Source organism: Capra hircus, chromosome 11 (genome assembly GCF_001704415.2).
Source record: "Capra hircus breed San Clemente chromosome 11, ASM170441v1, whole genome shotgun sequence".
Taxonomy (NCBI): Eukaryota; Metazoa; Chordata; class Mammalia; order Artiodactyla; family Bovidae; genus Capra; species Capra hircus.
Genome location: NC_030818.1, coordinates 59,679,889 through 59,704,312, shown reverse-complemented (window position 1 = coordinate 59,704,312; position 24,424 = coordinate 59,679,889). Strand labels below are relative to the sequence as shown.

The following is a 24,424-nucleotide window of genomic DNA, read 5'->3' as shown; positions in this document are numbered from 1 at the left end:
CCACCCTTGCCTACTCCCACAGAGTCCAAACGACTCTTCTTTACATCTGTGTCTCTTTTGCTGTCTCTCATATAAGGTCATCGTTACCATCTTTCTAAATTCCATACATATGCGTTAATATACTGTTTTGGTGTTTCTCTTTCTGACTGACTTCACTCTGTATAATAGGCTCCAGTTTCATCCACCTCATTAGAACTGATTCGAATGCATTCTTTTAAATTCCATTGTGTATATGTACCACAGCTTTCTTATCCATTCATCTGCGGATGGACGTCTAGGTTGCTTCCATGTTCTGTCTATTGTAAACAGTGCTGTGATGAACATTGGGGTACCCGTGTTTCTTTCACTTCTGACTTCCTCGGTGTGTATGCGCAGCAGTGGGTCAATCCCCATTCTTATCCCCAGCCCCATTAATAATCTTTGTCTATAGATTTGCCCATTTTAGGGGTTTGCTGTAAGTGGAATCATATGATAGTGTTTATTTTCAATTGCCACCTTTCACTTACACTGTTTATTTTGTGGTTCATTCATGTTGTGGTGTGAAGCAGTATTTCATTCCTTTTTGTTGGTGAATAGTGTTACATTATGTAGCTTTATCACATTTTGTTTATTCTTTTGCCAAATTGATGGATATTTTGATTGTTTCTACTTTTTGGTTAGTATGAATAATGCTACTTTAAGTCTTTTTGTGGACATATGTTTTCATTTCTCTTGGTAGATATGTAGGTATGATTAGCTGGTTTGTAAGGTCATTTTATGTTTAACTTTTAAAGAAACTGTCAAAATGTTTTCCAGCATTCCTGTATTATATTTCCACTAGCAATATATGAAGGTTTCAGTTTTCCCCAATCTCATCAACGCTTGTTTTTACCTGTATTTTTGATTATAGCCACTATAGTGGGTGTTAGTGTCATTTCATTATGACTTTAATTTGTATTTGCCTAATTACCAGTGATGTTGAGCATCTTTTTATATGGTTATTTGCCATTCTGTTTCTTCTTTGGTGAATTGTTTGTTCACTTTTTGGCCTAGTTTTTAGTTGGGTTATTTGTCTTGTTTTACAGATTAACATACAATCTGTACCACAGAATGTTCATGTGTGCTTAAGAAGACTTTATTCAGCTGTTGTATGGAGTGTTCTATAGGTGTCTTTTAGGTCTAGTGAATTTGTAATGTTTGTCTTCAGTATCCTTGTTGATTTGTTACCTACTTGTTCCAGTCTGTTATTAAAAGTAGGGCATTGAGGTCTCTTACTTCAGTTTATCCTCATTTTGTGGATTCTGTTTTTATTAATTAGCCTGTGTGCTACAGTTTATTTGTAACCCCCAAATCAATACTTGTGTTTCTTCACAGTCTTGCCGAAATGCACAGAGCAATAGGAAAGTCTCCCAACATGCACATTCCCAGCTAAAGTCATATAAAGTGATGCTCTGTTTTCTTATTTTAGCAGTGGTTCCGAAAGGACCAGGGAATGGAAGTGGTAGGAGGCCTGCAGTATAGTGCAGGAAGCTGTGACTCTGGGCCAGTTGGAGGGATATGAGTCTCATGTCTAGTACTTGATATTGGGGCAGTAGTCATGTATGGATGTGAGAGTTGGCCTATCAAGAAAGCCGAGCACCAAAGAATTGATGCTTTTGAACTGTGGTGTTGGAGAAGACTCTTGAGAGTCCCATGGAGTGCAAGGAGATCCAACCAGTCCATCCTAAAGGAAATCAGTCCTGAATATTCATTGGAAGGACTGATGCTGAAACTCCAATACTTTGGCCACCTGATGCGAAGAACTGACTCATTGGAAAAGACCCTGCTGCTGGGAAAGATTGAAGTCAGAAGGAGAAGGGGACGACAGAGGATGAGATGATTGGATGGCATCACTGATTCGATGGACATGAGTTTGAGTAAACTCCGGGAGTTGGTGATGGACAGGGAGGCCTGGTGTGCTGCAGTTATGGGGTTGCAAAGAGTTAGACATGACTGAGCAGCTGAACTGAACTGAGCCGTGTCACTGAACTGATGCTCATTTTCTCTTTTGTAAAACGAAAATAGAATCTGAAAAGAAGTTCTGTTTTTCAGAATTTGCTATTCAAGAGTTCAATATGAATTTACTCAGTGCAGAGATTTTATAGGATTCAGTTGCCATGAGTAAAAAATGAGAATTGACTGTATTTATTTGTTCTTGTAGTTCTATGGTGAAATAGAATATACAATGGAATACTAGTCACCCATAAAAAGAATGAAATTTTGCCATTTATGGTAACATAGATGGACCTTGAGGGCATTATACTAAGTGAAATTAATCAGAAAGATATCATGTGGTCTCATTTATATACAGACTTTAAGAACCAAAAACCCTAAGCTCAAAGAATATATTGGTAATTGTCAGAGGTGTGAAGGTCAGAGGAGGGCAGAAGAGGTGAGGGAGGTCATAAGGTACAAATGTCTAGTTACAAAGTAAGTAAGTTATGGGAGTGGTAATATATAGCATGGTGGCTATAGTTAATAATACTGCATTGCATATTTGAAAATTGTTAGAGTAGATCTTAAAAGTTCTCATCACAAAGGAAAAGAAAAATTTGTAACACCATCATAGTGAAGTGAAGTCGCTCAGTCGTGTCCGACTCTTTGCGACCCCGTGGACTGTAGCCTACCAGGCTCCTCTGTCCATGGGATTTTCCAGGAAATAGTCCTGGAGTGGATTGCCATTTACTTACTTTAACAATCGTTTAGCTGTATATACAAATATTGAATCATCATGTTGTGCATTTGGAATTAATAATGTTATTTGTCCATGTACCTCAATTATAAAAAGTTTTTAGAAAAAGAGTATTGAAGAAAACAACATGGTAACACTTAAATGAGAGCCATGTCTCTTTTCCAGAGGGAATGGGGAAGGGGAAGGATGTTGATGAACTTTTTATGATGACAGTTTTACATAAAGGGAAAAGTCTCCCTTACATTGTTCTGACTGAAGTGGAAATTTCAAAACAAATATTAGTTTTGTGAAACAATATTTCTTTGAAGAAGTTCTGCAAATGAATTTAGACCAAATTGTGTACTTAATGTTACTATGTGAAATTTGCTTTTAATCAAAGTCAGTGTCTTCTTTCAGTCACTCTTAACCAATGAGTCACATTATTGCACTGGGTCATTCTTCCACTCTAGGAAGCTCTTGATGCTAATAACATGTTCTTTTTATTCATTAAAGTAGTGGGTAATAGTAATCTCTATTACTATTAGTGGTGGGTAATAATATTCAGGGGTTCAGTATTAGCTAACTCAGTGCAGTGACATTGTAAGATACACCTACCAGGGGTGATGAGAATTGGCTGTATTACTTTTTCTCCCTCAGTTTTTGTTGGTTTTGGCTGTGTGCACTTTCGGACATTTTGTTGGGTACACTCTTTATAGTTACTATGTTATGTTGATAATTTCATCCTTTCATCATCCTAAAATGTCCCTCTTCGTCTCTTTAAAACAATATTTGGCTTAGTTCATTTCATTGGATGTTAGTATAGCCAGTGTAACTTTATTATGTTTACTTTTTCCATTCTCTTACTTTCAACCTGTTTGTATTTTTGGATCTAAAATACATCTCTTGATGACAGCATGTGATTGGATTGGGAAAAAAATCCACTCTTAACAGTACTCCCTTATGATTGTATTATTTAATTCAGTCACTGTATAGTTGGAGTTATGCCTGGCATTTTGCTTTTGGTTTTTTTATGTCTTAATTAAAATTTTTTTTCTGTTTCTCCTTTACTGCCTTATTTTGCAGTGTATATAGTAGTATAGTTGTGTCTTGGTATGTGTTGGGAATTGGTTCTAGACCACCTGAGGATACCAAAATGTAAGTGTTATATAAATAGTTGTCAGCATGTGGCAAATTCAACTTTTGCCTTTTAGAACTTCCTGGAATTTTTTTAAGAAATATTTTTGATCCTCTTTTGTTTGCATCTATGGATGCAGGATCCATGGATACAGAGAGCCAACTGTATACCATTTTAATTCTATTTTTTAATACTTAAAAAATTAGTGGTGGTTTTATGGGTTACAGTATGCATCTTTATTACTATCTACTTCAGATTAATAACAATTCTAATAAAATATAGGAACATTGCTTCAGTATAGCCCTATTTTCTGATAAAAAGTGCTGCTAATCTTATTGTAGTTCTTCTGTATGTGTTTTTTATTTATTTTTATTTTTTGCTGTTTTTAAGATTTTTCTGTTGGTATTGGCTTTTAAGAATTTGATTGTGGTGTCTCTGGGCATTGATATCCTTGTGTTTATCTTAGTTGGAATTTACTATGGTTCTTGAATGTGTAGATGAACATTTTTCTTCAAATTTGGGATGTTTGACCATAACTTCTTCAAATTTTCTTTCTGCTCCCCTTAGTCCTTATGTGAGTCCCAGTTGTGTGTATGTTTCCACAGTCCTGAATGGTTGTTATTGATAATGTTGTCCAGTTTTACGCTACTTTGAATGTTTTTCAAGAAACTGAAAGAATTATTTTTAGTTGTTGAATTATCTTTTTCTGTGTTAAAGAAATCATGGAGTTGATTTGTGGATCATAGCTTCTGTCAGCCTACTCAGAAATAGGTAAAATATACCACTAGTAGTTTTATTTTAATGTTTTACCCTTTGAGGCCATATGTCTAATTCATAGCTTCTTTTAAAAACTATTTATAGTAATTTTAAAATTAAAAATAATTCTTTTGTGGATAAACAAGAAAAGGAATTGTTAATTTCTTCTCAGTTTTTCTGTGTATAATTTATGTTGCTGAAAAAACTTGGAATCTTTTCACTATACATCCTATTTTGAAACCTGTTCTTCTACCACAGTATACGTAACACTACTTTTTTCATTAGGTGTTCTTCTGTGGTAACCATTTAATAATTTTTAAAAGAATTTATCTGAAAGGGCCTGGATCAATTAAAGTGAATCAACAATTAATAACTTTCCAAAACAAGTACCAGGCCCAGGTGGGTTCACTAGTAAATTTAACCACATATTTAAGGAAGAAATTGTACCAGTTCTCTACAGTTTCTTTCAGAAGATAGCAGAAGGAAGCCTTACTCATTGAGGCCAGCATTACCCTAATAGCAAAACCAGACAGAGACATTACAAGAAAACTACAGACCAGTATTTCTCATGAACAAACATATGAAAACCCTTAGAAAATATTAGCAAATTGAATCCAACAAGGTATAAAAAGAATGATACACCACAACCAAGTGAGATTTATCTCAGGTGTTCAAGGCTGGTGCAGCATTTCAAAGTCAGTTCATGTAAAGTCAAAATTTGACAAAGTCAGACTTTACTATTCATGGTAAAAACTCTCAGTAAATTAGGCACAGAAGGGAACTAAATCAACCTAATAAAAGACATCTGCAAAACCTCCTACTGCTAACACCATACTTAATGATGTGAAGGTCAAAGTTTTTCCACTAAGATCAGAAACAAAGAAAGGGTATCCCTTCTCACCACTGCTCTTCAGTGTATTGGAGGGTTGGAGGACTGACATTACTCACCTTCAACAGTTACTCTAAATTTACAGTGAACAAGACGGTGCAGTTTTGGTGATAGAAAAGACACATCAGTGGAACAGAATACGGTGCTCAGAAATAGACCCATATAAATATAGTCAGCTGATATTTGACAAAGGTGCCAAGACAGTACAATGTAGCAGAGATAGAATATCCAGGAAATAGCATTGAAACAATTGGACAACCATGTGGAAAAAAAAATCTAGATGTAGATCTCACACTCTTTCCAAAAATAATTCAAAATGAGTCACACGCCTAAACATAGGATGCAAAACTAGAAAACTCCTAAAAGATAATATAGGAAAAAACCTAAATGACCTAGGCTATGGTGGTGACCTTTTGAATACAACACCATGATCCATGAATTGATAAGCTGAATTCTTAAAAAAACTTCTGCTCTGGGAAAGACAGTGACAAGAGAATGAGAAGACAAGCCATAGACAGGGGAAAACATTTGCAAAAGACATCTGATAAAGAATTGTTATTCAAAATATACAAAGAACTCTTAAAAATTTAACAGCAAGAAAATGAACAGTCAGATTGAAAATACGCTGACTTTAGCAGACAACTACACCAAGGAAGATATACAGATAGCACATGAGCACATGCATACGTCAGGGAAATGCAAATCAAAACAACGATGAGATTCTACTAACACACCTATTGGAACAGTCAAAATGCACAACACTGATAACACCAGATGCAGACAAACAGTAAAGCAGCAGAAACACTCATTCAGCACTGGTGGTAATGCAAGAAGGTACAGCTACTTTGGAAGACAGTTTCATGGTTCCTTACAAAACTCAGCATAACCATATGATCCAGCAGTCTTGTTCCCTGGCATTTACCCAAAGAATTTGAAAACTTATATCCACACAAAAACTTGCACATGGGTGCTTATAGCAGCTTTAATCATAATTGCCCAAACTTGAGAGAGACCAATGGGTTAATGACAATGAAGGAAAATGGATTATGAAAATTATAAAAAAGTTACATACTATATCTTCTTTCTACATGAAATTCTAGAAAATGAAAACTAATAACAAAGCAGATCACTGTTTGTCTGGGCAGTGGGGGTGAGAGCTGAGAAAAGATAAAAGTGGCATAAAGAAACTTTTCGGGTTGATGTGTTTGTTATCTCTACAGTGCTAATGGATTCATAGATGTATATGTGAGCTTGAGTTCACTGAACTGTATACTTTAAATATGTTCAGTTTATTACGTTTCACACCTATCTTAAAGCTGTAAAAGACAAAATTAGCTGATAAACTGACACTGTGTATTGTTGGGCCTCCCTGGTGCCTCAGTCAGTAAAGAATGAGCCTACAATGCAGGAGACCTGGGTTTGATCCCTGGGTTGAGGAGATCCCTTGGAGAAGAGAGTGGCTACCCACTCCAATATTCTTGCCTGGAGAATTCCATGGATAGAGGAACTTGGCTGGCTACAGAATAGTTTAACTTCTGTGCCAGTGATTTATTACTCTAAAAGAGAGTTGTTCTTTTCCAAAAATGAAGGAAAATCTAAAACTGTTTAGGAATAAAATGTTCACATTTTGAAATGAAGGGTGAATTGTTCATGATAAGTGTAGCCAAGTGTTCCAAACAGTCAGTTGATACCCGACTCTTCAGCAGAACCTTTTTGAGTATCAGGCAGGGGAGTTACCATTTGGCTTGGAGATTCTCTACCCACCCCCCCCACTGCCCTCCGCCACCCTTTGGTAACCTACTTTTATGGTATCTACTCATCGTGGCTCATGCTTGATCACTCAGTGTCTGACTTTTTGTGACTCTATGGACTGTGTAGCCTACCAGGCTTCTCTGTCCATGGGATTTCCCAGGCAAGAATAATGGAGTGGATGGCCATTTCCTTCTCCAGGGGAATCTTCCCAACCCAGGGATTAAATCAGCATCTCCTGCATTGGCAGGCAGATTTGTAATCACTGAGCCACCAGGGAAGCCCAGCCATAGCAGACCTACGGGAAAACCTTCCTTGAATGCTTCAGTGTCTACTATGGAAATAATGGGAAGGCATGATTTTTGAGCCAGAAAATGCATTGCTTTCTGGGTGTTACCCTTGGTATTCTCCCCTATGTACCTGGCATTAGTTAGCCTAACTTCTCAGAATTTTTTTGTTTGTTCATTAATTTAGGTAGTAATATTATTTCTTGATTTCTGTTTCAGTTACTCTTTGTAGTACTATTAACAGTTGATTGTATTTAGTCACTTGTTTATACTCCAGTATCCTTGCCTGGAAAATCTCATGGACACAAGAGCCTGGTGGGCTGCAGTCCATGGGGTCACAAAGACTCAGGCATGACTGAGCAACTAACACACTAACACTTACAATTTGTATGTGAGCAGTTTTGGGTTTTCACCTGAGTCTGCTTTTAGACATGGGACAGAATGGTACTAATAGTTTTTGAAATGTGTAAACTGTTTTTTTTATTTGACTTTAGGTCCATTGCAAAAGAACTTGCAGACTGGCTTATAAGCAACAATGTGGTAGAGCATATATTTGGACCAAATTTACATATTGAGGTTTGTGGATTTTATATGACTTGTCTGCTCTATTAAGAGAGAAAGTTTTTAAAAATTAACTATAATAAGGTTTTCTTTCCCAGATTATCAAACAGTGCCAAGTGATTTTGAATTTTTTGGCAGCTGAAGGGCGATTGAGTACTCAGCATATTGACTGCATTTGGGCTGCTGCACAGGTAATATCGACAACTTAGATTTATTAAATACTTCCTTATTATATGTTCTAAGTGCTTCCTCCCTTATAAGGTGAATTCTGTTATCATTTTGTAGCCAAAGAAACCAAGACATGGGAAAAATTGGGGATCAAATCTGTGAATCCATGTCTTATCTTACTGTACAAGTAGTATAATTAAAGGAAGTGAGAGCTAGTCAGTTAGAGGTTCTTGGTTTATTAAGAGACATTTTCCTATTATTATCATTTATACAATCAGTGCTTCTGTCCTGAACATTGTATTCTTATGTTTCTTTTCTATTATATATCTTCTTTTTTAATTTAATTTTTGAATAGGCTCATATCCATATGGTTTAAATTTCAAAAAATTGATATCTTTTCAAAAAAGATATGCTATACATTTTCCCCTTTCTACCAGTCTCTCATGTGTGCAGTTCCTTACCTCTCAGGTGCATCATAAATTTTCTGTATAAATTTCTAATTGTAAACAGTAAACATTTTTCTTTCCTTGTTCTCTTTTCCACAGATGCATCATACTAAATGGACTTTTTTTTTTTCACCTAACATTTTGTCCTGGAGATTATTACTCCATATAAGTAACATAAAGCACTTAATTTTTTAAGGACTGGATAGTGTTTTATTATATGCATATACCATAGTTTATTTAACCAATTCTTGTTCATAGGCACTATCTTTTTCTAATCTTTTCCATTACAAACAATGCCACAACAGGTAACCTATTTACAGTCATTTCATCCAAGTGCAAAACCATTATGTAGGATAAATTCCTACTTGTAAGTAGAATTGTTACATTAAAGTTTATGTGTGGTTTACTTACGTAGCTCATGGTGTGGTAGTGCCACTTTGACCTTTCGCTGTTGTTTAGATGCTAAGTCATGTCTGACTCTGCAATCCCATGGACTGAGGCATGCCAGCCTTCCCTCTCCTCTGTCTCCCAGAGTTTGCTCAAATACATGCATGTCCATTGAGTTGGTGATTCTATCTAATCATCTCATCCTCTGCCACCCTTTTCTCCTTTCGTCTTCAATCTTTCCCAGCATCAAGGTCTTTTCCAGTGAGTTGGCTCTTCACAAGTGGTCCAAGTATTGGAGCTTCAACTTCAGCATCATTCCTTATCTTTTCACCTTTAAGTGAAAGGAAGTCCTTATTCTCATCCTCCTCAATTAGTTGTATTCTTAAACTCCTTTTTATTTGCTAAACTAGTGAGTGAAAAGTATTATCATTGATGTTTTAAATTTGGATTTCTTTAGTGTGAATCAGGTTGAAAATCTTGTGTTTAAGAACCCTTTTTGTTTCCTTTTTTGGGAATGTTTATATTCTTTGCCATTTATCAATTGCTTTACTTTTTTTTGGTAGATCTTTATATATCAATGAAATTGGACTTTTTGTCTGTTATGAGTTATGACTACATTCTGCTTTGATGTCTCCTTGCTTAATTCAGGTGGTTTCTGCAGTTGAGTTTCAACTATGTGGTTTCAGACTTGTGGTTGAAGTTTTTATGGCCTGTGGCTTTTGTGTTATGGTTTGAAATGCATTTCAAGATTGCAACAAAATTCACCTTTCGTTCCTTTCTGTACATTTTGTTTTTTAATTTTTGATCCAATAAGAATTTATCATATACATACCCAGTATTTCCCCTCCCAATTTTTGGTTGTGTTGTCCACATTCCATTTGTTTAGTAATTCTCCTCACTAATTGAGACACTAGTTTTATCTTTACTGGGTCAATTTCTGAACTTTGTAGACTGACCTTTTTGTGTATATAGTCATGATCTGTATACCAGGGATTGGTAAAGTTACAGCTTGTGGGCTGGACACTTGATTTTGTAGTTTTTTTGCCCCATAGCTTTGCCTGTTCATTTTCATATTGTCTGTGGCTGCTTCCACACTGCAGTGGCAGAATACAATATCTGTTACAGAGAATGTATTGCCTGTAATCGTAAAATATTTACTGTCTGGTGCATCAAGAAAGCATTTGTTAGTCCCTGCTTTCATACTCATGTCTTTTCTTTTTTCACCTTGTGTCTGTGTAACATTTCTTAATATCTGGCAGATCTGATCCTTTATATATTTTTTAAAGAATCTGTGTCTCATTTATTTTTCCATGTGAGTTTTAGCATTGACTTACTCTTTAAAAATAGTATTTTCATTGTTATAATGATTATTTTGAAAAGTGCTATCCTGTTATCCAAGTTGTAATATGCCATTTGTTTTACTTTGTATCTTTCAGCATTTCAGAGTTACTTGTATATAGATTAAGCTCATATATGTTAAGCTCATTCTTAAGGGTTTTAATTTTATATATTATTGCTATTAAAATAGCCGTTTCTCCCCTTATACTTGCTTTCATCCATTATATTTTTGTTTCATCCATATTCTTAATCACAACATACATACATAAACTGTTAATATCCTTACGCTTTTTCAAATTTTGGATTTTTAATTTTTATTTTTTCATAGCAAGGCAAAATATGAGAACAATGATATATTAAGTAATACAGAATAAGTAACTAGGAGTAATGAAGCATTGTTTATTGAAACAAATTCATCACATTTTAATTGATACTATGTATTAAAACTTCTAGCATTTTATCCTGGCAAAAATTTGAATTCACCTAATAAGGAAATTATTTAAAAATTCTGGCATAATCTGTAATTTAGTCTGAAATAACTTAAAGTATTTATAAAGGATAGTTTAATGAGATGAAATAAATATATTTGAAAGATTATTTTATTTGAGTATTTCTGTGATTTATTACTGTTTAACTTTTGACTGTACCATAGATTTCAAATTATCAGGAATTTTTACATTTTGAGTTCTTTCTATTTGAACACCAACTATAACAGACATCAGGTTACAGGTTGTCTAGGGTTGGTTGGTTGGTTTCATAGGGTCTTGCCTGAGTCTTTTTTTCCTTCTCTCTGGAGTAAGTTTTTGAAATCACTTTTCACACTTGATATGCATACATACACATACTTCACCCAGTAACAATTGGATTGACTGCTATTTTTTTCACTGTTTGTATCAAAACTCTTCTGTTGGAACCCAAGGAGAAAAGAGATAAGGGTGACATATGGGAAATTGAAAAAAAGTGTAAAGTGGTTTATAAATATTTGAAAAATGCTTATCTTTGATTATAATTAAATGTAAATTCAGCTAACATTACACCATTTTCACCTATTAGATAATTCTCATGTATGACAATACACTCTGTTGACCAGAGTGTGGTGTAACTTTAGGAGAACAACATAGCAGTTCTCTTTCTAGTTATTTGTCTTCTAAATACATGTACATAAAATGTTTGATACGCCATTGACTACGCTACTAGACCATGAATGTCTGTCACTGTGGGACTAAACGAGTTTTGGGAAAGCCATCTAGTAGAATGTTCGGTGGCCATGAGAAGGACTGAACCTGATATATTTTGTTCATATGGAATGACCTCCAAGATACATTTTTATTAAATATTACAGTAGTAGATCTTTTGTTAAGAGAAACAGTAAGTACCCAGTGTATTCTCCCACTGTGTATTAAAACAGTGTGGAAAGAGAATGTACATACCTGTGTATGTACTCTTTGTACTTGTGAGTGTCTGCAACAATTTTGGAAAAACACACAAGAAGTTTTAATAGGTTTGCTTTTGGGGAAGTGGCTTGAGGTAGGTGGGAGATTTTGCCCACGTTTATGTAAACTTCAAAAATTTTACATGTGTTTACTAATTTTTCAGTAAATATAAAAAGTTGTATATAAAGTTACAGTGAAGATTTTGACATTTAAGTGACTTTTTTTTCAAATATGTTTTTATTTATTCATTTGACTGCACTGTGTCTTAGTTGAGGCACTTTGAAGCTTTGATCTTGCTGCAGTATGGGGGATCTTTTTTAGTTACAGCATGCAGACTCTTAGTTGTGGCATGTGTGATCTAGTTCCCTGACCAGGGATTGAACCTGGGACCCCTGCATTGGGAGTGCAAAGTTTTAGCCACTGGACCATCAGGGAAGTCCCAGAGGGTTTTTTTTTTTTTTCCCCTTTTTAAATTGTTTTGAATTTTTGGTTCAACAAAATACTTTAACAAGTATTTTATTTAAACTTCGTTTTATTGTGGTACAAATATGTTCAACATAACAGACCATTAATTTACCATTTTAGTCATTTGTAAATGTACAGTTCAGTGGCATTGAATATACTCAAAATGTTTTTTAACCATCACTTACTTACTGTATACAAAACTTTGACATCACATCCAGTGAAGACTCTATACATATTATTCAGCTTTCTTCACAGTCCAACTCTCACATCCATACATGACCACTGGAAAAACCAAAGCCTTGACTAGACGGACCTTTGTTGGCAAAGTTATGTCTCTGCTTTTTAATATGCTATCTAGGTTGGTGATAACTTTCCTTCCAAGGAGTAAGTGTCTTTTAATTTCATGGCTGCAGTCACCATCTGCAGTGATTTTGGAGCCCAAAAAAATAAAGTCTGACACTGTTTCTACTGTTTCCCCATCTATTGCCATGAAGTAATGGGACCAGATACCATGATCTTAGTTTTCTGAATGTTGAGCTGTAAGCCAACTTTTTCACTCTTCCTCTTTCATTTTCATCAAGAGGCTTAGTTCTTCTTCACTTTCTGCTATAAGTGTGGTGTCATCTGCGTATCTGAGGTTATTGATATTTCTTCCAGCAATTTGATTCCAGCTTGTGCTTCCTCCAGCCCAGCGTTTCCCATGATGTAGTCTGCATATAAGTTCAATAAGCAGGGTGACAATATACAGCCTTGATGCACTCCTTTTCCTATTTGGAACCAGTCTGTTGTTCCATGTCCAGTTCTAACTGTTGCTTCCTGACCTGCATACAGATTTCTCAAGAGGCAGGTCAGGTGGTCTGGTATTCCATCTCTTTAAGAAATTTTCCACAGTTTGCATAAGTAAAATTGATTGCTGTTACATAGAAATAGCTGAATTTTGCTTGTTGAGCTTGTACTCAGTACATTGTAGTGTGTAACTTTGTGAATCTGCTTTTAGCACTACTTGCTTTCTCTCTATATAAAATCATGTCATTATGAATAGGTTTACAAGTCCTTTCCAGTGTATTTTCATTTTTTAATTGATTGATTGATTTTTGTGGTCTGATATCTGTGGCTAGTATTTCTGTGTACCGTTGAGTGGCTATGGTGAATGTGAGCATCATTGTCTTGTTCGTGATCCTAGGGGAAATATTTTTCAGTCATTGGGCACTGGCTTTAATGTTGTGGGATTTATAAATCACCTTTATCATGTTCAGGAGTTTTTCTTCTTAAAAGGAGGAGAAGGCAATGGCAACCCACTCCAGTGTTCTTGCCTGGAGAATCCCAGGGATGGAGGAGCCTGATAGGCTGCCGTGTATGGGGTTGCACAGAGTTGGACACGACTGAAGCGACTTAGCAGCAGCTTCTTTAAAGTGCTGAGAGTTTTTATCTTGAAAGGGTGTTGAATTTATGTCAGATGCCTTTTCTGTTGTCAGTTGAGATTATATGGCTTTTTTCCCTTCTTTTTATTAATATGTTATATTACAGTAATTAATTTTCTTTTTGAACTATCCTTGTATTCCTGAAGTAAATCTCATTTGGTCCTGGTAAAATTTTTTTTACTATGTGGTTGTATTTGATTTGCTATATTTTATGAAGGACTTTTTGTATCGTTGAAAGAGATACTGCTCTGTTATTTTCTGTTCTTAGGAAAGTTTTGGTATTGGGTTAGTGCTAGTCTCACAGAATGAGTAAAGTAGTTGATTGTCTTCAGTTTGGGGGAAGTGTTTGAGAAGGATTGGTGACAATTTTTCTTTAAATGTTTGGTAGAATTCAAGTTAAACCATTTATTTTAAAATGTAGTTTGGGAGATTGATTACTGACTCATTCTCTTGTTAGAGAGACATTTTTCATTTCTTCTTGGGTCAGTTAAAGTAATTTGTAAGCAATTTTTGACATACAGTGTCCTTGGTATTTTCTTAAAAAAATTTTTTTTAACCTGTAAGTTTGGTAGTAATATCCCACTTTCTGATTTTAGCTATTTACATTACTCCTCTTTTTATTTTTAAAAATTATTTTTAGTTTAGCAAAAAGTTTATTACTTGTTTAGAAGAACCAGCTCTTGGTTTTGTTAATTAAAAAAAAAAATTGTTTGGCTGCATGGGTCTTAGTTGCAGCACATGAGTCTGCAGGATCTAGTTCCCTGACCGGGGATTGAACCTGTGTCCCCTGCATTGGAAGACAGATTCTTAACCAGTGGACCACAGGGAAGTTCTGGTTTTATTAATTTTTAAAAATTGTTTTCCTAATCTGTATTTTATTATCTGTGTCCTCACCTTTGTTATTTTCCTTCTTTTAGTTTTGGGTTTAGTTCATTATTTTTCTAGTTTCTAAGTGGTAAAGTTAGGTTGTTGATAATGAGATCTTTTAAAGTTTACATTTAATAAATTTCCTTCTGTGCAGTGTAATGTCAGCATTTCCTTTTCTCCTTTTATGATTATCCTATTGTCTTTGGCTTCTAGCAGTTTGATTATAATATGTCTTGGGGTAACTCAGCTCTTATTAGGAGTTTGTTGAAAATTTTGAATTTGTGAACTTGTGTCTTTCCTCAAGTTGAGAAGCTTTTTGCTATTAGTCTTTAAATATATGTTGTGTACATTTTTTTTTTCTGTGAGATTTCTACAATGATTATATTGGTAGACTGGATGGTGTTCCACAGATCCCTTAGACTCTGTTCACTCTTATTCATTCTTTTTCTTTCTATTCTTGACTCAGTAATTTCAGTTGTCCTATTTTCACATTTGTTCATTGTTCTTCTTGCTCAGATCTGCTTTTGAGGTTCTGTAGTATATTTTTTATTTCAGTTATTTTACTTAATAGCATTTCTCTTTTGGCTCCTTTTTATGATTTATGTCTTTAATGATGTTCTCATTTTGTTCAGGCAATATTTTCCTGTCTTCACCCTTTTCCTTTAACTCTTTAAACATTAAGATGTTTCAGGATCTTTTGTCTAGTAATTTATAATCTTTGGGTTTGCATTCTATGAATGATGGTACTTTTGTGTTGATTTATTTTATTTATTTGAATGTGCCATCTTTTCCTGTTTCTTTTTATATTTTGTGGTTTTTTTTTTTTTTTTGGTTGTAAACAGTGTGAAGTTTACAATATGGTAACTTGGAAAAGATATCTCTTCCTTTTTCAGAGTTTGTTCTTTTCTGATTGTTTTGGGCTAAAGATCAATCTAATGTGAAACTTTATGGACTTTTCAGGTTTTTTTCTGAACCTGTGTCTTTCCCTTACAATGTGTAGTATCTTTCTAAATTCTTCTATACATTCATTCTTTGTTGAACATCAAAAAGAAAAAAAAAAAATCCTGGTGTGACTCCTTTGATTCTTCTAGTAGACACTTCACCTTATTTGGGTTGAAACAATGGCAGTTAACCTGTCTGCCTACACCTCAGCCATCCGACGTAGTGATCCAAGTTCAGAACACAGAAATTTATTTATTATTTGGAGCACAAGATCATTATTGCTCACCCATGGCTCCAACAAACTGTACCAGCGTCACATTGCTGTCCCCACAGCTTCTTGCCATAGGGTCAAGGACTGGGAAATGGGTAGCTCCTGTCACTCTGAAGGCTGAAAATGGCCAGCCTTAACAACAGTTTACCAGCCAAGTTTTCCTTTGGGAATGTAAGAGTTCAGATTGGCAACTCCAGAATTTTGAAATAGTTACATCATACAGTTTCTGTAGTACAGTTGCTTTTTAGGTACGGAGATGGATTCCTTGCACTTTCTGCCCTACCATCTTCCCTGACATCCTTTTCCTCTCTTCTTTTCAATAACTAGTGAAGAATCTGTGAACCAACTCCACACTGCTGTTTTTACCAGTAACTAAAGCTGTCAATCTTAATATTTTCTCCTCACTTTTTGGATGTGTTTTCATAATGTGCATCTTGTAAAGAGCCTTATGTGTCTTTTGCCTCCTCTACAGGATTATGTAATTATCTTTTATTATTTAAAAATAATCAGAATTATATTTATTATGAAAATCCCATTTTATTAATCATTTAAGTTGTCACAAATCATGTTTATTATACAAAATGTTTTAGTCACATTTTAATTAGGAATGGTATAAATCTAACTGTTACTTGTTGACATAAAGCAAGTATAAACTTTTAGTACAGTGTTAATTAGAATGTTAATATATTAAAACTAATATTTTTAGGTAAAATCTGTAAAATGGGCGGACTTATAACTGATGATTCACTTCTCAAAATCTAATGATGTTTTGGTCTTAAAGTATTGCAGTTGTGTAAGTAAGCACTGTTGAATCAAAGAGTAGATTGAAGTAAATAGAGTAGTTTATTAAAAGTCACCTTGCCATAGAGGAATTTTTCCAATGTTACTTTATTTTACCTCTGTTTCAACATTAGGTTGTGTATATTAGCCCTGATAAGATGATGCAGTATAGGAAAGTTGCATGATTTATGCCTGAAAAATATGAAAGTCAGTGTTTAGAATAGAAGAATCTATATTTTCTAATGGACTTTTAATGTATTGAAGATAAATAGAATATGTTTTACTTTTGGAGTCCTGAAATTGAGTATTTCTGGTCTAGTCATATTTGTTGCATATCTTGATTTAGCAGTTAGCAGGCTTGTAGCTATAAAACATGCTTATTTTACTGACATTGTAATATTTAGTAGTCATATCTTTTAAAAAATTATATTTTCCCTGATATTTACCTAATTCTGTTCAGTGTAACAGAGGAGACTTTCCTAGTTTATATTATGTAGTCTTTGACTTATAAAGGGGCTTCTGTTTTGACTCTTTTAATAATGAACATGTTATATAAATACTTTATAACCACTTAATATAAGAAATATAATCCAGTTGATCTTTGATCAACGTGGGGATTAGAGGTATGAGCCCTCTGCACAATCAAAAGTCCATGTATAATTTTACAGTCAGCCTTCCACAGTATCCACAGTTCTGTATCTGTGGAACATATTATTAGTGGGGAAAAAAACCAATCTTGTATAACCACACAGTTCAAACCTGTGTTGTTTAAGGGCCCACTGTACACTTAAACAATAATATTTATTTGGTTTTCTTTCCTAATTGTAATTTATTTTGTTTTTTATTTCCTGCATTTTAATTTTTTATTTGTTTGTGTATTAGTGATACATTCCTAAATTGGAATTCTTTTTGTACTTGGAACTTACAAATCACTTATTGTGGGCTTCCCTCTTGAGGTTAAAAAGTTGTGCTTGTGGTTTTCTTGGATAAGGTGAAGTTCTGCTAAAGTATAATTTTATTTTCACAATTTTATGTACTGTAACTTATGATATTTGTTAATTTGGTAATTAATATTTTGCTGTTGTTGAACATATTAGCATACCAGCCACTTTCTTCACTTTTAAACTAACATAACTTTTTTGCTATCAGCTTATTTATTTATGCAGTATAATTATATTTGACTATTGTCGCTACTTTTATTTTCTAGTTGAAACATTGTAGTCGATATATACATGACTTATTTCCTTCACTCATCAAGAATTTGGATCCAGTACCACTTAGACATCTTCTTAATCTGGTCTCGGCTCTTGAGCCAAGTGTTCATACTGAACAGGTAATTGACTCGAAACATAATGAAATTTTTTTTTGTTAAGTTTCTTAAATGATTTAACTTGTAATTTATTACTGTTGGTATTTCATTTAAGCAAAAGGGTATTAAATTTGTTACAGTGTTTCCTAAAACCTCTAATTTCAACTTCTCCTTTTATTTTTTTTTTAAGACATTGTACTTGGCATCAATGTTAATCAAAGCACTATGGAATAATGCGCTAGCAGCTAAGGCCCAGCTATCTAAACAGAGTTCTTTTGCATCTTTATTAAACACTAATCTTCCCATCGGAAATAAGAAAGGTTCGTAAAGTGTTATGTAATTTGAAGTGAGTTGTCCCTAGTTTTTAACTCAAATGTGAAGTAGTTTCTGCAAATTAGTTTAAATTTAATCTCAATTTTGAAATGAGAGCTGTTGTTGTGAAAAGGTTAATAAATTGGAGTGAGCTCTTGCTTTTGGTATACTGTGCAAGTAATGGCAATGAAGTTTAAGTAGTTACTGGATCTTGTTTCATTGATATTCTTCCCTTAAAAAAAGAGTTTCATAAAATCTGTAGAAATTTAAGTTAGAAAACGGTCAACATGCTTTTCTTAGATATATTTTCGAGAATAGAACATAATAATACATTTATCTTTTCATGTTTTCTACTTCACACTTTTCGGTCATTTTAGGTGTTTTGTGTGTGCTTTTACACATATAGCTTTCTAGGGTTTTCTAAAACTTTACCAACATTACCCCTCTTTTTTGTCTCCTGACATCATATACTATTCTTTCCTTAGGCTTTTCTGTGCAGGCTCCCACAGCTACTGTGGCAAGTGGTGGGGTCTTATATTGTTGCAGGTTTCCCTACCTATATCTTGTTGTTTATGTAATAAGAACAACTGATACATGTCCCAAAGAAATTCAGTCACTTAGAGTATCTCCGTCCTGTTTTTCCTTTTCCTTCAGAGGAAGAAGAGCTCAGAAGAGCTGCACCATCACCTTGTAAGTTGAGTCTTAGAAATGTATGGCAAGATGACTTGTAGTTTTATTTTGATGATCACCTAGAGTTAACTGATTTTATATATGTGTATCAGAGTCATGAAGTTCATTTTGTGCAGGAGATGTAAATCCTTACTAGTTACCGATCTTACCGTTTTTGTTTAAATCATTAGTGTCTTGACTTCTAATTGAAATCGTGTATATTCTCTTTAGAAATAATTGGCAAGTATTAACATATTTCCAGATTATATTTTTGGCTACTTGGCATGAAGCTTTGGTATGTCAGAGAATGAAAGGATTATGACATTCTGATAGATCCATATTAATACAAGTAGAGTTAAAAAAAAACCCATCGTTTTAATATAGGGTCACCTGCAGCCAGTCCTCAAAGCAGTGATAATAGTGATACCCATCAAAGTGGAGGCAGTGACATTGAAATGGATGAGCAGCTTATTAATAGAACCAAACATGTGCAACAGCGACTTTCAGATACAGAGGTATGAAAACCCTTTTTTCCTCCCCCTTTAGAGTTTTTTGGGTTTGTGCCATGTTTATCCTTTGAACTGGGAATATAAACTTGAGCCCTGTTAAGGCCTCTCCTATCTTGTTAGTATCGTTTAAGTTCTTTACTTTTCTTTGAGTTTTTAAATTCCATTTTATATTGTTCAAGGAAATATGTCTGTACTATGGCAATCTTTTGAAAAAATATAGTGTGTTAATGTCATTTCTTACTGGCTTAAATATTTATTTAAATCTTCATTTCTAAATGTAGGAATCAATGCAGGGAAGTTCTGATGAGACTGCCAACAGTGGTGAAGATGGAAGTAGTGGTCCTGGTAGCAGCAGTGGACATAGTGATGGATCTAGCAATGAGGTGAATTCTAGCCATGCAAGCCAGTCAGCAGGGAGCCCTGGCAGTGAGTTACAGTCAGAAGACATTGCAGATATTGAAGCCCTGAAAGAAGAAGATGAAGATGATGATCATGGTCATAATCCTCCTAAAAGCAGTTGTGGTACGGATCTTCGGAACAGGAAGTTAGAAAGTCAAGCAGGCATTTGCTTAGGGGATTCCCAAGGCCCATCAGAAAGAAGTGGGACAAACAGTGGAACAGGAAAGGACCTGGTTTTTAATACTGAGTCAATGCCATCGGTAGATAATAGAATACGAATGCTAGATGCCTGTTCACACTCTGAAGACCCAGAACATGATATTTCGGGGGAAATGAATGCTGCTCATATAGCACAAGCATCTCAGGAATCTTGTATTACACGCACTGGGGACTTTCTTGGGGAGGCTATTGGGAATGAATTATTTAATTGTCGGCAGTTTATAGGTCCACAGCATCACCACCACCACCACCACCACCACCACCACCATGATGGGTAAGTCTACCTAAAAATAAAACAGCTCACGTTTTCTTCAGGGAGTTAATTGTAGCCTCCATTTATTCAGTTGCGATAAATTCTAGATCCGTGCTGTCCAATAGGAATATAATGTAAGCTATAAATGCATGTTTCAGATATGTAATTTTTAATTTTCTTTATTTTTTTTTCCTTATTGATTTATGGCTGCATTGTGCAGCATGAGGGATCTTAGTTTCCCAATCAGGGATCGGACCTGTGATCCCCTGTGGTGGGAGCATGGAGTCTTAACCACTGGACTGCCAGGAAAGTCCCAGTTTTTAACCTTCTAATGGGCACATATAAAAAAGCAAGATAAAACAGAGACGATTGATTTTTAATTATAAATTTTATTTAAAGCAGTAATATCCACGTCATCAGTGTAAAATAATTAAGAAACATTCTTTTTTTGTAATGCTAAATTTTCAATAATCTGTGTATGTTTACTACTGCTAACATATTCTGTTGAGACCAGCCACTTTTTCCATGTGCAGGGGCCACAGATGGCTAGTGACTGTTGTACAGGAAGTACAGATTTAGATCTTCAACTCCTTATTATACTTGCCTAAACATAGATAGAAAATTGCTTGTGGATACTTCCATTAAAGTATGATCATGAAAAGGGGAATTTTATGTACATTCCATTTTTAGGATATCAGCAGGGTTAAAGCTTCAGCGTAAAGCTTTTTGATCATCTGTGACATACACCCATTGTGTTTAATAGTGATTCTGTCACTTAGTAGTGTTACAGTATTAGGCAGAGTACTCAGTTGTTCTTTCAACATCATTTTCTTGTGTATACAATAGGAACAATAATACCTATCTCATGGGCTTTATTGTGAGCATTTCATGGGCTAATATGATTGGCACATAATCAGAGGTTAATAAATATTAGCTACTATTTGTTATTATTGTCATTACAAGTAGTAATATTTGAGTTAATGATGAAATAGGGATGAGTGCTTCATCAGACTTTTTCTTAGACCTGACTGTTTGCCAGGCCTTTCAGAATTTAAGATGGTTGTTTAGGAGAATTACATATGCATACATGTTCCTACTTTATTTCCTTTGCTTTTTGGTTCTTATCTTTATCCCATATGAGTATATGGTAATGTTTCTTTTTTATTTTATTTATGTATTTATTTGTGGCTGTGTCTTTGTTGCTGTGCAGACTTTCTCCCTAACCCTAATCAGGGTTAGGGTTAGGGAGAAGTTGGGGTTAGTTGGGTTAGTTGTGGTGTGCAGGCTTCTCATTGCAGTGGTTTCTCTTTATTGTGGAGGACAGGCTCTTGGGCGTGCTGGCTTCAGTAGTTGTGGCATGTGGGCTCAGTGATTGCAGCTCCTGGCCTGGTGCACAGGCTCAAGTGTTGTGGTGCATGGGTTTAGTTGCTCCATAGAATGTGGGATCTTCCTGAAGCAAAGATTGAAACCATATCCCCTGCATTGGCAGGTAAATCCTTACCACTTAGCCACCAGGGAAACCCTGATAATGTTTCTTAGTCTTGGCAGTATTGATGGTTTGGGCCACGTAGTTTTGTGTTTTGGATTTACAGCAGCGTGAATGCTGTCCTGTGCATTGTAGCATGGATGTTTAGCAGCATCCCTAGCCTGTGTCCCTGTATACTAGAGGCATCTCCTATATTGTGATTACCAGAAATTGTTTTCTAGACATTTCCTGGGTGTCCCCTTGGCCTTCTGATTGAAGACCACTGGTTATGGTCTGACATTACAGAAATGCACGTTCATAGTGTTCCCCAGGACATACTGAAGACAAAGCAGTTAGTTCATAAAACCAATGTGGGTAGCATATTCAGTTTGGCACATTTTGAATTTCTTTTAGTGTTCACACCAACCCTCACCTGAAAAGACCTAATGATTTAATTTTTTATGTTAGTCATTTCCATATTCTCTGTGTACGGTAACCACTTGTGAAAGTCCCCCAGTTAATACCAACCAAATCTGGATTGCAGCTTTAAATTGAGATTTTTTTTCCTGGTAGTTATTTGATTCTGCAGTGGTTGAACAAAAGTAAATAAAATTTGAGGTTTTACTTTAAGATCTGAGTTTTTAAAATAATTCCAACAGTAAGTTTTACTGATTTTTCTCTAAAATTATTCCCTTTGAAGTTGTTTTAGTGAAGTGTTGATCGACCAGGTAATATGTGGATATAATGTAAAGTTAATACATAGTGCTGACTTTATGGGCTTTTATATTTTGTAAAGCTGTCAGTATCTCATAGTGTTAACAAACAAAATGTAGCTTCATTCTTGAGTATGTTGTAACTTGTGCCAAATGTTTTGAGAGAAAATTTTTTGTGAATCACAATGTGTGTTTAAATTGTAATTGCTAACTTTATGCTGCTCTTCTCTGTGTTACAGTCATATGGTTGATGATATGCTCAGTGCAGATGATGTCAGTTGTAGTAGCTCCCAGGTCAGTGCAAAATCAGAAAAAAATATGGCTGATTTTGATGGTGAAGAATCTGGGTGTGAAGAGGAGCTAGTTCAGATTAATTCACATGCAGAGCTAACATCTCATCTCCAACAACATCTTCCCAATTTAGCATCTATTTACCATGAACATCTTAGTCAAGGTAAGGTTCTGTATTAAGTAAAATTATTCCTTTATTTAAAATGAATATAAGATATTGTTAAAAGAGATCAACAGTTGATGTTTTTATACTTCATTGTTTTTGCCAAATAACTTTCATATTACAGTTGTTTTTTTTTTTTACAAAGAAATGAAATTATTATGAATGGTCTATCATGAATATGAAGGCTAGAGTTCCACCAAGAGATATTTATTTAATAAGGAAAGGCAATTAAAAATATGTAAAATTATAGCTTTGTATTTGACAAAATATATGGCTATATTGAGCTTCCCTGGTGGTTCAGATGGTAAAACCGTGTGCCTACAATGCAGGAGACCCGGGTTCAATCCCTGGGTCGAGAAGATCTCTTGGAGAAGGAAATGGCATTCCAATCCAGTATTCTTGCCTGGAAAATCCCACGGATAGAGGAACCTGGTAGGCTACAGTCCATGGGGTTGCAAAGAGTCGAACACGACTGAGCAACTTCACTTTCACTATGGCTATATTAGATTTTATATTCCAGAAGCTTAAGACTTAAAAGTAGGCGATTACACAATTTCATATTGTATGGTTCCATTTATATCAAATAACTAAGATATGTGGTTAGTGGTTTCCTGTGGCTAGGGGGAATTGGGGGAAATAAAAGGGGGGGGGTGACTGATAAAGGATAAGGTGTTTCTTTTATCTGGGGTGATAAAAATGTTCAAAAAATGATGTTCTAGTCACTTTAAAATTAATCTTAAAAAAAGTGATAGGACATGACCAAACTTGAATGAATGGAGATTAGAGGTCGTTTAAGAATAGTGGAAAATGAAGGAAGAAAGGGAGAAGTTAGGAGGGAAAACAGTTATAGAATTGGCAATGTCAAGGTCAGTATTCAACCTTGTGCTTGGTTACACACCATCAATACTTGCTAGCCTAGGAAAAATAGGTTTTGGGATGCCAGTAAATGATAAACTAAGTACAACCTGATAGATTAGGTATATGCTGTTAATGCCATGATTAGACTTAGAGATGCAATTTGTGAATCTTGGAAACAACTTTCTGACTTCAGATGTTACTTGCATAGGATCTAGATAAGGTTACTTCAGGATTTGGGGGAATGGGGGATGTGGGAGGCATGCCTCATAGCCTGCAGGATCTCAGTTACCCATCCAGGGGCCAAACCTGGGATCTCAGCAGTGAGAGTGCAGAGTCCTAACCACTGGACAGCTAGGGAATTCCCTGTTCTGACATTTTTGTTGTGTTATTGTGGTTGCTGAGAAATAAATGGGTTAAGATTGTGCTCTGTTGAATTAGATACTGTACTTATTAAATTTTTTGCCATTCTTCTTCTGTTATAAAGAATTCTTCCAACACAGAAAGGCAAACAATTTAAAAATGGGTGAAAGATGTGAGTAATTTTGTTTATACATAAATGAAGATATAGAAATGGTCAGTAAATACATGAAAAGATACTCAGTATTGATAGTCATCTGGGAAATGCAAATTAAAACCACAATGAGATACTTCTACTCACTTGGGATGGGTAAAAAATTAAG

At 35.0% G+C, this 24,424-nt stretch overlaps 1 protein-coding gene and 1 non-coding gene across 5 annotated transcripts in view; one reads left to right on the top strand and one right to left on the bottom strand.

Moving 5' to 3' along the window:
• Window positions 1-24,424, top strand: part of USP34 (ubiquitin specific peptidase 34) — a 229,438-nt gene that overhangs the window by 81,271 nt on the left and 123,743 nt on the right. For 3 of the 4 annotated variants that reach the window (XR_001918813.1, XM_018055392.1, XM_018055394.1), the window contains exons 9-16: window positions 8,000-8,081; window positions 8,165-8,257; window positions 17,792-17,917; window positions 18,084-18,213; window positions 18,860-18,895; window positions 19,259-19,389; window positions 19,665-20,275; window positions 22,672-22,886. Coding sequence is in view for 3 of the 4 variants with exons in the window: in XM_018055392.1 (XP_017910881.1) it covers window positions 8,000-8,081; window positions 8,165-8,257; window positions 17,792-17,917; window positions 18,084-18,213; window positions 18,860-18,895; window positions 19,259-19,389; window positions 19,665-20,275; window positions 22,672-22,886 (1,424 nt within the window). In the remaining variant the exon portion in view is untranslated. The remainder of the gene's footprint in view (window positions 1-7,999; window positions 8,082-8,164; window positions 8,258-17,791; window positions 17,918-18,083; window positions 18,214-18,859; window positions 18,896-19,258; window positions 19,390-19,664; window positions 20,276-22,671; window positions 22,887-24,424) is intronic. The other variant, XM_018055393.1, reaches the window with a different exon arrangement.
• TRNAG-CCC lies at window positions 12,201-12,273 on the bottom strand. Its single transcript has one exon. It is a non-coding gene; the product is annotated as a tRNA-Gly (tRNA).